The sequence below is a fragment of the Eurypyga helias genome, unplaced genomic scaffold (assembly GCF_000690775.1).
Source record: "Eurypyga helias isolate BGI_N326 unplaced genomic scaffold, ASM69077v1 scaffold6921, whole genome shotgun sequence".
NCBI classification, from domain to species: Eukaryota; Metazoa; Chordata; class Aves; order Eurypygiformes; family Eurypygidae; genus Eurypyga; species Eurypyga helias.
Window position 1 is genome coordinate 4,686 of NW_010231396.1, and position 14,058 is coordinate 18,743.

The 14,058-nt window shown below is 43.1% G+C and overlaps 1 protein-coding gene across 1 annotated transcript in view; it reads right to left on the reverse strand.

Annotated features, from left to right (window-relative positions):
* The window catches only part of LOC104516648 (polycystic kidney disease protein 1-like 2), a 41,290-nt gene that overhangs the window by 4,549 nt on the left and 22,683 nt on the right, over positions 1 to 14,058 (reverse strand). Inside the window, 18 exon segments of the mRNA XM_010161054.1 lie at positions 972 to 1,132; positions 1,466 to 1,593; positions 2,495 to 2,628; positions 3,449 to 3,664; positions 3,666 to 3,768; positions 4,866 to 5,051; positions 5,771 to 5,911; positions 7,274 to 7,370; positions 7,623 to 7,851; positions 8,616 to 8,844; positions 9,787 to 10,003; positions 10,532 to 10,758; positions 10,904 to 11,103; positions 11,622 to 11,768; positions 12,118 to 12,296; positions 12,509 to 12,610; positions 12,832 to 13,062; positions 13,480 to 13,673. Of these exon segments, the coding sequence (XP_010159356.1) occupies positions 972 to 1,132; positions 1,466 to 1,593; positions 2,495 to 2,628; positions 3,449 to 3,664; positions 3,666 to 3,768; positions 4,866 to 5,051; positions 5,771 to 5,911; positions 7,274 to 7,370; positions 7,623 to 7,851; positions 8,616 to 8,844; positions 9,787 to 10,003; positions 10,532 to 10,758; positions 10,904 to 11,103; positions 11,622 to 11,768; positions 12,118 to 12,296; positions 12,509 to 12,610; positions 12,832 to 13,062; positions 13,480 to 13,673 (3,121 nt within the window).

Here is a 14,058-nt window from a genome sequence, read left to right on the forward strand (position 1 = left end):
GAAGCGTTTGCTCTTTCCTCTCATCCAACACTTGCCAGGCTGCATCTGGAATACTGAGTCCAGCCGGGCTCCCCAGTGCAAGGAGGACACTGAATGCTGTGAAGGGCCGCTGGGATGGTTGGGGTCGGGGTACAGGAGATGCGAGAGAAGGGTGCAGGAGCTGGGTTTGTTCAGCCCGGAGAAGAAAGCAAAGGAGGCCTCTCACCGTGGTCTCCAGCTACCTAGTCGGTGCTTATAGAGAGGATGTAGTGAGACACTTCCTGCGGTGCACAATGCAAGGACAAGAGATGACAGCCAGAAGTTGCAGCAAGAGGAATTCCAGATGGACAGAAACTCCCTTTTTTTTTCCTCCCACAGTGGGAGTGATTCAGCACTGGAACAGGGGGCCAGGGAGGCTGTGGAATCTCTGTCCTCAGAGATACTCAACGTTCAGCCAAACAAGGCCCAGGGCAACCTGATCTAACACCAAGGCAGGTTGGAGCAGAGACCTCCAGAGGTCCTTTCCTTCCTAAAACATCCTATGGTTCTATGACCTCTTTCCTGTGTTTTTTAGCAGAAGTTATTATTGTCCGTTCTGTATAAAATAGACCATTATTGTCCTCTAACCAATGGCTTTTTACAACAAAGGACGTGGCAGGTGATGTACTACTATCTGGGTGGATGTCCTGCAGCAAAAGACTTGTGGATTCAGAGGAGGATGGTGCAGATGGGGAACTGGGAAACTAGGGAATTAGCAACTAGGCATAGGAGCTTGGTGCTCAGATCTGCTGGATTTTAGTAGAGCAATCAGAAGAAAATCCTATTGCTGACATGCATCTAAGCCCTGAAATACTGACGTGCTCCATAATTATGCCCATATAGGGTACCATCATCCAGCACAGACAAGCTGCTGTCTGGGAAGAGGAAAACCAGATTGGTTTCTGCAGAAGTAGCACCAACAAATGATGTGCTAAACTAGCATTAGTACTTACTCCTCTTTGTGATCATGGTAGTAGCTGATGTCTCGAGTCCCAAGGATTGTCCGCTTCACAAACACTGACAGGGCACTCCAGCTAATCAATATAATGGCCATCTCCAGGAGATTCCACTTGCTGTGGAAGTATCTCCATCTCAGAGTCCTCATCAATTTTCCCTGTCAAAAGAGGAATTTTACTGTTTTAGTCTTGTGACTCTGTATCATACAATACCCCTCTAGTGATCAGGGCTATCCCCCTGCAATAAAGCAGGCTGCTGCACTTCCATAAAACTACATCTTGCACTAATTTCTCATTATCTTTCTCTAAAGAAACATTCCAGCCAAATAAAAAGTTGCCTTCCTATGATTTCATGCAGTATCTGATTCAGTCTTCCATTGGTGCAAGGCAGCAGCACTACTGAGATGCAGTACAGCCCTGAAGTTCTTTTAAGTGGAATGAAAACCAGACACAAGGTGATGCTTTCAGCCGAGCTTTCCTCTGGGTCTCACCTGTACTGTCATGTAGTACACGATGAAGAGGAAATAAATGACTTCTGCTGCAACCACAAAGATGTGGAGACTGTTGGTGTACGGGTAAAGCCGGACACTTTGCAGCTCTGCACTTGTGAAGAAGGCCCCTAAAAATCAAACAATGTTCACCTCAGTGCTGTAATAATGGCATCTTTCTGTTTCCATATAAACAATTCAGTTCACCAGGAAGATTTCCGTACTCGCGTTCACATCAACGTGAGACTGAATGCCACTATCAGTCTCAGATTTAGGCTTGATTATGTGAGTAGCCTTATAAGTGTTCTTTAAAATTTTCCTCAAATAGGAATTATAGGCAGTCAATGACTTTTAGAGTGCTAGTGCTCTCTTGTGTGATTGTGTGGTATTAATCCCCATGGGGCTGAGTTTGGATTGGACTACAACTGCAGAAAGGCAGCAGGAGGACCTGGAGATGTAAATCTGAATCTCATTCTACAAAGCAAAGGAGCTCAGATTTGTGGTCTGGTTTGGGCCTTTTCCAATACTGGGACAGACTTGAGGGAGGCTACTGCCCAGATTAAATGTTTTTCTACAGCCTTCGAACCAGAATCTAGTTTCACTGTTTCTTTGTTGTCTTTAGATGAGGTATTGCATGATTACGTGGCTATATATTAGTCGTCTTCTGGAACAAAAAAGGCAGAGTCTGTCCTTTTTGTCTTGCTGGTGTATTGATTAGCTGGAATTATTAGGAAACATAATTTTTCTTCTCCCTGTTGTGTAAATTCTGGAGATTAAGTTTTAGTATCATGTTTTCCTCCTCATCAGATGACCATAAGCAAGCATAAGATATTCCGCTATGGTCTGTATGACTGTGGTGCTACATTGTTCCTAAATGGTTTGTAAATTTTGCATTGATTCTGTTATTATTCGAGTTACTAAAACACTTTACTGAAGAAAGAACTAGGTAACCACTGACAGCACGTCAGTCTGCACTCTGTAGGGGCATTGCTTGCTGTCTTCAAAAAGGCATAACCTGAAAATGGTTCTCACCTAAAGCATTGGTTTCAAACATCAGGCTTATAATGCAGAACAGGTTCACGTTGGCATTGTAGACTGTAAATTCAACAAACACTGCTCTCGTGAAGGTGTCTAGCCAGACGTTGTTGAAAAGGTACTGGAGAATTCTGCCAAAAGATGTATACAGCCAGTGGGCTAACTCATACAGGAGAGACAGCATCATATGTAGGATAGGAGTGTTTGGATATTGTCATAGAGAAAGAATAAATGGGAGGTAAGATGCTCAAGAGGATGCCTGGTCTGTCAAGTTCGGAGATAGGGGCTATTTGTATTATTGGGTGGTCAAGGCCTCATTTTCTATTATTTCACTTTAAAAAGTATTCCGTTACTATTCATATTCACACACAGGAGGTTACTTTCAGTGCATTTTCACTAATTCTTCTCTATTAAGGTAGATACGAAATTGTCTTCAAGGATCTAGGGAGCATAAACACTAATGAGAGATAAAGAAGCTTCACAGATATTGCTGTGCTGTGAAAACAGGAAAATATATCTTAGTTCAATCATAGTAACAAGAACGTAAGAGTAACATAAGATGTAGGCTGAAATATCTTCTCACAGCTTTTGACATCCTCTGCTACAATTATGGCACCAGAGTAATATCTACAATATCCAGCTCAAGGCACAGCTGGAAAACTGGGGATGCAATTGGAAATTACTCTTAAATAGGGTAGAAAAAAACACTGACGCTAGATAGGCTAATAATTTACCAGAATAGGAGTGGTACCTGGAGGCATTCCTAGGATCAGTTCCCAGGTGAATCACGTATCCCCCTCCCCTGTAGATGGCCAGTTTGCCCCAGACGGGATGCCCTCTCAGTTTGGCCTGACTCCGATACTGCCATGCTGAGCTCAAGTCAGAGGAGTTGTCAAAGACCGAAGTATTCCAGTGAGATAGGCTAATAATTTACCAGAATAGGAGTGGTACCTGGAGGCATTCCTAGGATCAGTTCCCAGGTGAATCACGTATCCCCCTCCCCTGTAGATGGCCAGTTTGCCCCAGACGGGATGCCCTCTCAGTTTGGCCTGACTCCGATACTGCCATGCTGAGCTCAAGTCAGAGGAGTTGTCAAAGACCGAAGTATTCCAGTGTTCCCCGTAATCTGCTGTATCTTCTGTTTGTATGGAATATGGAGCGTGGCATAAAACGCTGGAGTTTGGGGGAAATAGGGCAGGTGTCTCCTTTCACTCTTACTTGGCGAATTCGAGCACTACCCACCAGCTTGGAATTGCCATCTGTAATGAATCCTGAAGGGGAGATGGAAAAGAGCAGCACTGGCAATATGACAGAACTACTACTACTATTTCCTCATCTCATTTCTGACTCACTGATGCATTAATATTTGCTGAAGATTCTTTTCTAAAAACACCGTAAGCAAAATAGTAATGAAAATGACTCCCTGGTGTTGAAGAACGTCCATAGATAACCAAGTTCAGTATCATTACCCACCCGTATCTTATACAGAAGGAAACTGAGACCTGGAGGAGAAAAGTGACTTGCTTCGAGTCACACCGCAGCGTAGCTGTATGCTGCGTTCACTTGGCCGCAGTTGCTCAGTGCCTGTCACGTCCAATGAACAGCTCTGCTAATGCATTTCAATATTTACTCTTAAATGTGAGCTGGAAAATGGGTCATATTTATCACTGGATACGGCTAGATAGAAACGCGGTGATACTGCATAATTGCTCTTCCCAGCTTCCCATGGTGCAGGCGGAGCTGTCCCGAGGAAAAGCTTTATAGTGCCACCTCTCTGCCATCCTTATTTTGAACCATGGGAAGAAACTCGTGTAAAACTGAGGCATATATCTGAATATCTGGAATAAGTCATGTAGAATGTGAAAAGTGTAAAATTACAGTGCAGAACTTTTGGTTTATATTAAAGGTAAGGAAAATCAGTGCACGTTAAACTTGGGGTCAGGCTGTGGGGTTTTTGTTACCCACTAGTATTCATACGATAAGAAACCACACCAGTCTTAGGGACTCACAGTCTCTTTCTCCAGTCAAATATGGCTTTAAATTGAAAGTGGGTAGATTTAGATTAGATATAAGGGAAAAAATTCTTCCCGGAGAGGGTGGGGAGACACTGGGACAGGTTGCTCAGAGAAGCTGTGGATGCCCCATCCCTGGGAGTGTCCAAGGCCAGGCTGGATGAGGCTTGGAGCAACCTGGTCTAGTGCAAGGTGTCCCTGCCCATGGCAGGGGGGTTGGAACTGGATGATCTTTAAGGTCCCTTCCCACCCAAACCATTCTGTGATTCTATGAAATACGTGTGTGCAATTTTTGGAGATGTATTAAAAATAATATTTCAGAATCTGACAAGCTGAAGTGAAACGTGACTCTGCACCTTTATATGATCCATAAAGATTTTTGATTAAGGTAGTGTTTGCCCATGTGAAAAAATCCAGGTAACTGTAGACATCGTGGAATCCATTGGTAAAGCTGTTCTCAATGTGCTTGTTGAAGTAGTACGAATTGGGATCTCTCTGCCCATAGGCAACCAGTAAGAGCATCCATAAAAACCCCACATAGGCTGGAAAAAAAACAAGAGAAAGCACATGTGAGCTCAGAATGAACACTGCTGTTCAAAATAAATGCATGAATGATTACTGCTGTCGTCACTTATTAGGTTAAGGAGATGCTTTGCTAGACTGACTGACCAGTGCTAATGAATTCGCACGAGCTACTTCAACGTGCTGCAGTTTAAGCATGTCACATCTGGAATACGAGTAGCGGTCCAGAAAATATGTGGGAAGGCTGACTGAACAGCAATAGCGATGACGGCTCCAAATCAAATGAGCAGTCTAATTCTGTTCCAAGTGAAAGTGAGGTAATTTTTTCCATTGATTTTAGGGGAAATATAACTGGGGTGTAAATCAGTATCTATAGATAATCTCTGCTTTTAGAAAGATGGTCTCCAAAGGTGGCCTCTCTCTGCTCTTCTGATTTCAACTTTCATTTAACTGTTGACCTCCTCCTTTTACCCTTTCTAACTTTTCATTAACCTCTTACGTGTCCGTACAGTGTTTCTTTACCATAAAATCAAGCCTCTAGCCACACATCTCCAGCCACCATTCCCACCTCCTTTCAACTCCAACTACCCCTGCACAGCCCGTCTCTACACCGTAACGGCTGGCAGAAAGCTACAGATATGCCAAAACTTTTTCACCCAAGAGAACAATATTTTCACTGGTGTAAAAATACTGATGACTACTACTGAATAAACCGAGATAATCTACATATAGATAATACCCAGGATTTCTCTGATGAGGGCAAATGCTTTCTGCTCCTTCATACAGCTGATTTTCATTTTTTCCACATCAGCTGCGGGAGGTGGCCGGTAAATATTGCTTATACTGTCCCTTCGGGCTCCAAAGAGAGGGTTTGAATCACCTGCGAGTGAGAGCAGTAGACCCTGGAATTAGTCAACACATCGTCTATGTCTTGCTGTCTGTTTCTTTGGACATTAACAGGAAACATTTCTATTTAATGATTTCCCTTAGGAAGACAGGGATCTTAACAATCGCTACAGCTTGGCAAACAGCGGGGAGGGAAGGAGCTCACACCGTGTTAGGTTAGTCCAGGTGTCTCTCTAGGCTGAGCATCTCAGAAGGTGGTGTGTTCAGAGCTGGAGACTGATTGGGGGGAGGCTGTTGATCAGGATTCTGTGCTGTGCCCTAGGACTCCTGTCTGCTGCTCTCAGCGTTTTAGACATGACTGTGATTGCAGAAGCCACTGTTTGGTTTACAGGAGTAACACAGATAATTGTGGTTGTGGAAAACTGTTTATACTGAGGACTTCCATATCGTAAGACTTAATGGTGTTAAGAGAGAGAACCTGAGTTTTAGATATGCTTGTCAGACGAAGGTCTACCATTCTAGATGAAGAGTGCCTTTTGCACTGGGTCACGTGTTTATTTTCACTAGGTGGTTTGTTGCAAGCCATGCCATGAATACTGAGATGTCTGCACAGAGCTAAAACAAGCCTCCTTGTACCTCTGATTTTTCTTATGTCTGATGTGAGAGCTAGAATATTTAAGCATGGTTACTGCATACTAACAGCCGTGATGTGTTAATTTTTATTATAATGGCTTCAGTCAGTTTGCCACATTTTATTATTTTCATTTCTAGATGTTCCTTTCGTGTTGACAGACTGAAAAGTGATTGACTATCCACTTGCACAATTCTTGATCTAGTATGAATCAATATAGGAGAATGCTTCTTTTTTTCCTGACATAGGCAAGTCAGGGATGGAGGGAAGGAAGGACTTAGATATCAGTATCCTGTCAGCAATAGATCCTCCAATAATAGGAGCGGTGTTAGAACAGGGCCAGGGGAGATTGTGCACGTTTGTATTTGGAGAGGTGAAAACATACAGAAAAAGATAAACAAGGAAGTATTGTTCTTTTGATATAGACTTCTTTTATCTTTTGGATCTTGTGGCCTCTTTTATTAAGAGTTCTGCAAGATTTATGCAACCTAAACATACAGGGGTCTTTATATTTTCTCCAACTGGCACAAAATCAGTTATTTAGGTTTGTTTCCATTTCCACCTTGATCTTTCGAATCCAAATGGGTGGCGCATAGTACAGCACCTGTGGACATAGTGATTTCTGCTAAACTTGTCAGCTAAGATTCAGGTATATAAAGATAAGCAGTGGAGTTCTCAGCTGAGCTGAGTCACATATTGTGCATAAAGCACTCCAAAGTTGGAGAACAATTCACTTTCTTTAATAATTTCTCACTTTACAGTTACCTGGTGTAGATAAAGGCCCAACAATAGCTGTATTTTCTTCATCCTCATGTTCCACCTTCTTCAGAACCAGAGCAAAAAAGGCAGCAAATCCCAGCACCTGGAAAGAATTAACTATAGACTCACCATATGCTCATTTCATGTAAGGATGCTCAGGCTGTCAGGGACTGCAGGAGAACAACTGTGCTTTGGTTTTGTTGAACTCTTGCAGCTGATGCTTTTGTTTTAAGGGAAAAGACTTCTAATTTTATATGTTAAATCCTGTGGTTCTTTAGAACACAATACATATTCTTCCTGACATGCTAGTAGAAAGAGTTCATGTTGTCCACTGGTTGTATTTCTGAGGCCTCACCTTTAAGGGCTGTGTGATGAAAAGACTTTCCAAGAAGGAGATGGCCATGGAGATTAGCCACTTGATGGAGTTCTCCTTGCCATAATGCAGCCCGTAGAGCATGGTAAAGAACCCAGACACGCCACTGGTGACTGCAACAAGGAACCAAGCGATGAACACAAACCACCAGGGCAGCCCTTTGGGAGAACTTTTCTTGCCATCACCGGAGAAGCTTGGAGTAGGGCACCACCTTGAGAGTCAACCGGAAGAGAAAAAATCAGTCAGCAGTGGAACAGAAGCCAAAATCACAGTCTTTGGGTTCAGTGGGGATAAGCAACATCCTGTGATTTAAAATCTCAATTGAAATATTCTAAATTTTTTTAACTAGTGGGGTTGTGTAGGATATATGGATCGCAGAAAGTACAGTGAGCAAAAAATACGAGGAAATGTACAGAGGTCATCTAAAATGAAAACAAACATGATGGGCTTATTTACTCCTCAGTTCATGCACAATTGAACCTTCAGCAGAAATACTGACAAATAAAACCATGAGTGCATTTTAGTTGCTGGAAACATCTCATGATCACCAGAGAGATAATTAGTGCTATTGTTTTCAATGCTTCCAACTTAATTATCATATTTCACTGAAATATTTCTGTCTGCTTATTAATTTTTCTTTATCCATACATTTTAAGAGACACCTGAGGCTTGGGAGCTCGGTGATTATCCCAGCCCTCTCCTATCACGTGTCATTCTACTGTAACATTCCATTTTGGAGGCAAAAATGACAAAGGGCAATGATCTGTTATTATTGCTTTTGTGTGCAGTTAGCAGTGCGCTGAAATTTCTTTGTTGCTCCTACAATAGCATAATAGTAAAACATGTTTCTACAGTGATAATAATGATTATCTAGCACATATTAAGTAGTAATTATTTACGTTCTGTCATCCTGACGGGTTTTGAATTCATGACCTGAATTTACTTATAATGAGAACAAGATGAGAACTAGGTTACCTCTCACTGATGGATGCTGATGAGCAGATCTGGCTCTCCAGGAGGTTCTTCATGTGCTGAACCTGATGAACAGCTTGTGTGTAACTCTGAGGCATCTGAAATTTATTGGGCCCCAGTAATTCCAGCTCCATCTCTACTTGCTGGAGTTGCAGGTACAAGCAGCGATTGTAATCACTGTGTTTCAGTCTCTCACACGCTCCCTTCTCTGGAGTTGGGCTTCTTGATTTTTCTGCAGGTAAAGAATTACTTAATATTTTTTAAAGGAAATGAGCACAGCTATCCCTAGATTAAAATACTGCTCATTACAAAGGTTAGAATCAGAGCTGAAGATTATGCATGTGACAAAGTGAAGAATAACATTGGAAAGGACATGTAAAAGCAACTTTAGTACTAGAGCTTTAATGCCTTTCTGCTGGAATGGGCTGAAACTGTTGCCAGGAGGCAACAGAAGTCAGATAAGATCAAGTGCTAATTTGTTAATAGATTACCTGTGCCATTAATAACTTGGTACACTCATTGGAAAAGCCAAATGCAAATCTTAATAAAATCAGTGGAATTGTTTACTCATATATTATTGTTTAATTGAAAATAAATGAATGCCTGAGTTGAATCAGACTGAAAGGAACAACGGCACAAGGCCAAGAACTAAAAAAGGACAGGACAAAAAGACTGAAACAACTGCTATCTGTGAGTCTTTATGCTGTTAGATACTGATCCTGCTCCCAGTGAAGGCTGGTAGCTAACATTTAATTCTACAGCACAAGAAATAGAAATTTCACAGTGTCTTTACTCAGCTGGGTGCTCAGTGGTGCATAGAGAAAGAACAAGAGGCAGTGAGCACATATCAAAACATGGGAAATTCTGTCTGAAGAGAGGAAAAACTTCTGTATTGTGAGGGCAGTTGGACCGTGGAATAGGTTGCTCGAGAATTTGTGGGGTCTCCATTCTTGGAATTATGGACATGATCCTGGGCAACCTGCTCCAGCTGACCCTGCTCTGAGCAGGGTGGTGGACTAGGCAATCTCCAGAGATCCCTTCCAACCTCAACTATTCTTTAGTTCTGTAATTGCCTTTGAGTCAGAGTGTAAGAAGAGCTTGGGTCATCACGTCCAGCTTCACCATCATTTTCACTACCAAGATTTCAGTAGGCATGTCACATTGTGTTGTTTACCTTGCATATCCATAGCCCCTAATGTGACAATTATAGGGTCATCCTTCTTTCTTGTCTCATCATAAAACTCTTGCCCAGCTCTGTTCTGCTGGCAGATGATGTCCTCAACCAATGCCAAAAGTGTGTTGATGTTAGATGATTTTCCAAGATCTGATACTGAAGTGAGAGATGGAGTCTTCAGGGCCTTAAAGAGTGAGTTGGCAATTCTTCTTATATCCTAGAAAAGACAGCAGCAACACAGCAGTGACTCTGGCTGCAGTGACTTAAGCTGATGTGATCTGAAGGCATCACTGGCTGGGAGCTGCACCAATCACTAAAATCTCCAGAATGGGCAAGGATAGCATATCCTACAGTGCTGGATGAGACAGGCAGCTTTCAGTGAGGTCAGCAAGACAGCTTTCAGGATCCAAAAATAGAGCTTACCTGCCTGAGGACCTAAACTGAGAAGAACAGGGTCTGTGACAACTTTTATTTCCACTGTCTTGCTTAATGTTTGCTTTAAGCCCTGCACACAGAGGTTTTGGTCACACATAATAATTGTGCATGGGCTGGGGTGTACATTGGCACATCTTAATGCAGATTCCATGTAGGTGGGTAACGGAGTGCTTTGCACCACTGCGTGATTGGCTCTTCTCTCCGGAGAAGCTGAAGGGCATGTGACAGGGAAGATCGCTGCTGTTACGCGGGGAGGTTGGGTAGCGTAGGGCAGTGCAGGACTCGCCGGGGAGCAGCCCCAAGGACTTGCCTTTATGACAGCCTCTGGAGTCAGTGAGACAGCCTGGGGGGCCTGGGGGGTGGGAGGCAGGCTTGGGGACACTCGACCATTCTTTCCCAGCTTCTTCTCTCTCCTCTGTGTGGCTGGTCGGGGTCGTATGTTCCTGAAGATCTGCACAATGAGCAGGTTGATGGGGAACATGAGGAGAGAGCTCTCAACGCCGATCATCAGTTCCTGCCATGTGAACTCGATCTTACCTGTCAGGATCAGAGGGGAGAAGTGAAATAGCCCCAGGAACCACCAGATCTCTCTGTTGTGTAAAAGCCCGTTTGTTCAACTGTCCTGCTTCTAGATTCTGCTATCTATCTATTTCCCTGCACAAGCAATGGTGAGGATTGTTACCCAAATCCATTTTCTGCTCAGCTGGATCCTTTGGTACTCCCCAGAACATGATGCTGGTCAGCATGGTGCAGAGAAGCAGTGAGAAGCAACATGACACGCGCTGGGCTCGTGTGAAGGAGCTTCGTGGAGGGCGGCTAAAAACTGAGTACCAGATGTGTCCATCCTGGAAACCCTTGGAGGTCTTCATGAAAAAGAGGTTGCTGGGAGAGAGGAGAGGGAAATCAAATGGATTCTTAGAAAGGAGAGGGAAGAATAAAGCTGTAGTTCAGGGTTCTGACCTCTTCATACTTCTAGGGACTATCAGAAGAAATAATAACTATGAGAAATTGCCAAAGATCATGGCTTGATTCACGTGGAAGGGTCATAGCTACTTATGTCCTTTCCTTCTGGCCGCACCATGGAGGCAAAACTAATAATGAGCAGCTTCTAAATAAATTGTTAGGGAAATTAGACATGGGGGAAGAGAAGATGCTTGGGTTTCTGTAGATCTTTTCAGGCTAGCCTCTTTAACACCAGTAATTCCAGTGTGGTATTACTGTTAGGGTAAGAATTAGACTGCCAACCATCCTTCCCCTTTTCCTTGTTCAGAGCCCTTTGAGGGCAATGGAAAGACCTCCCTTGTTGTCATTTTTTGTCTAGGGGTTTGATCTTTTTTGTATACTTGCTTTTCTAGACTGACCGCGATCAAGAGCAAAAATGTCCATAAACCAATATGTACCTGAACTTCTTCATGTCCTGTTCTGTTGCTACTGGGAACACTTTATCTAGGACACATTCTCCAATATCAATGGCTAGCCAAGAGTTACAGAGAAAGTACCATTTCTGATCCCATGCCAGGTCATGGACCAACACTCGATTCACATACCTGTCAGAAAAACATACAGGGCACATTCACATGGAACTGAGTGGTAATCGAATTCACAACTCGACGGGACTATGAAGGACAAACTCTGACCTTCAGCTTCTTAGCTTGTGTCTAAACTGTAAGTCAGAGAACACATCCCATCTGTACTGGACACAGAATACTGGAAGCACTCCTGGTCCTGCAGTTTAGATTGTGATTTGAGCTATTCATCTGCAAAAATGAGAAACTAACCTTTCCTTTCTAGAACTGCTGACAGGAAGATTTTCAAGTGCTAGAAAGGGAAAACTGTTATCATTATAAAAAATATCTGTAGATCTTTATTTCCCAGGATCTCCAGAGCTCCACTTACCAGGATGGACTGTCCCCTGAATTATCATGCCACAATCTAATACTCTGCAGTTCCCCAAGAGGGAAGAAGGTACAGAGTAGGAAAACATCCACTCCTCCCCGTTCAAAGACTGGTGTATCAGGATCAGTTAGGTGGTGGGGCTCACTCTCTCCTTCCAGTCCATAGAGGGTAAGAGTCACCTGGAGAATAAAATGGCAAAATGAAGACTTACACATCTTGATCCTATGTATGATTATTCCTCTGGCATAGTCTTTCTTCTTTAATCAAATCTAAGAACTTTCTGGCTTAGACGTGCATTTGAGCTGTCCTGTTTAATAGTCTCAGGGCTCCGTAATTCATCCAGTCTCTAAACGAGCGCATAAACCGTCTTACTGCACAGTGCCATTGATACCTTGGCGGTTGTGGCTGCTCCCCGGCGGTGCCCTGTAAAAACTGTCACAAGATAACGATACTGAGCAAAGGGGTCGTTGTCTTCCAGGACTGTAATTTTCACCTGCAGTGACACAATACAAGCAGTGTGTTAGCTGTTCTGTAAGTATGATTCTCTAAAGCCTGTGGATAGGATTTTGTCAGCTCGTGAACAATGCATATACTTACCAGTAAACAGAGTTACAGGGAAGGGAGTAGGATAGGTTGAAGACTTCCTATTAAAACAGGCTAGGCAAAGTGGGAATTCTCCTTAATACATTCAGTTTTTATTATTTTAACACTTACTTTGGCATCATCCTGGATGTCTTTCCTTCGGGCCCAAATAACTACAAGCAAATATATCAGAAAGACACATCCTACAGTTGTCACCACCACAGGGTTGTCCACGAATGTACCAAATAGCTGTGCAGTTTGGCTAACATCTATGGCATTGGGTATGACGAAAAAGGAGCTCCCAAAGAAGGTCAGATGGTTGCAGAGGCACTGTGTGCTTCTAGGATTTGTTTTTGGTCCTACCTGAAAATCGGAAAAAAATTCTAGTAAAACCTTTGCCTTCAAAGTATTAGATACTTTACCCTGCAAGTGAAAAGACAGTGCTGAGACTGGTAAGGCAGTGTGGAGAGCTGCTGTACAGAAAAGAATTGTTCAGGTTCCAATACGGAATATTAATTCTAATGTCTAGCCAGAAACAGGCCTTACAATGTAATACAGCCTTGTCAGAGTGCTTCCATTTCTTCTTATATAGAAGCCCATCCCAAGAAACAGAAATGTCCTTTGAAGCTTTGTGCAGTATAACTGGACTTGAGTTTGTTAAAACATCTCAGGATGAACTTGGTTTATGGTATGGGTTCACTGCTATCATTTTACTACAAAGTGGTAGTTATAAGGGCTGGCTTTGAAGTACATAATATTGTTTTATTTCTCTGTACTTACATGGCATCCATAGCTGTTCCAGTTCCCCTGGTGCTCATCCCAGAATACACAGCTGGATGCGAAGCAAGTGACAGCTATAGGCAGCCTGTCATAAACCGTGGAATCCTTTTCCATGTCTTGTAAAACCATGAAATAGTAGGTTCCCTCTCCAAACGTGAGTTCTTCTGGGCTAAGAACCCACGTGTTTGTTTCATCTTGAACATAAATATTTTAGTTTCAATGTACGTAGAAATGCTAATTCAGAACTATGCAGCACATCATAATCAAATAAACAAACGGCAGAAACAGGTATGCAATCACAGATTCACAATCGCAGAGTGGAAGGGGTTGGAAGGGACCTCTAGAGACCATCTAGTCCAACCCCCCTGCTGGAGCAGGATTCCCTAGAGGGGATCACGCAGGAACAAGTCCAGGGGCTTTGGAAAGTCTCCAGGGAAGGAGACTCCCCCCCTCTCTGGGCAGCCTGTTCAGGGCTCTGTCACCCTCACAGGGAGGAAGGGTTTCCTCATGTTCAGGCTGACCTTCTGTTCAACCTTAGCAACTCAGTCATTCTTAGCAAGTCATTGTTCAAAGCATCCC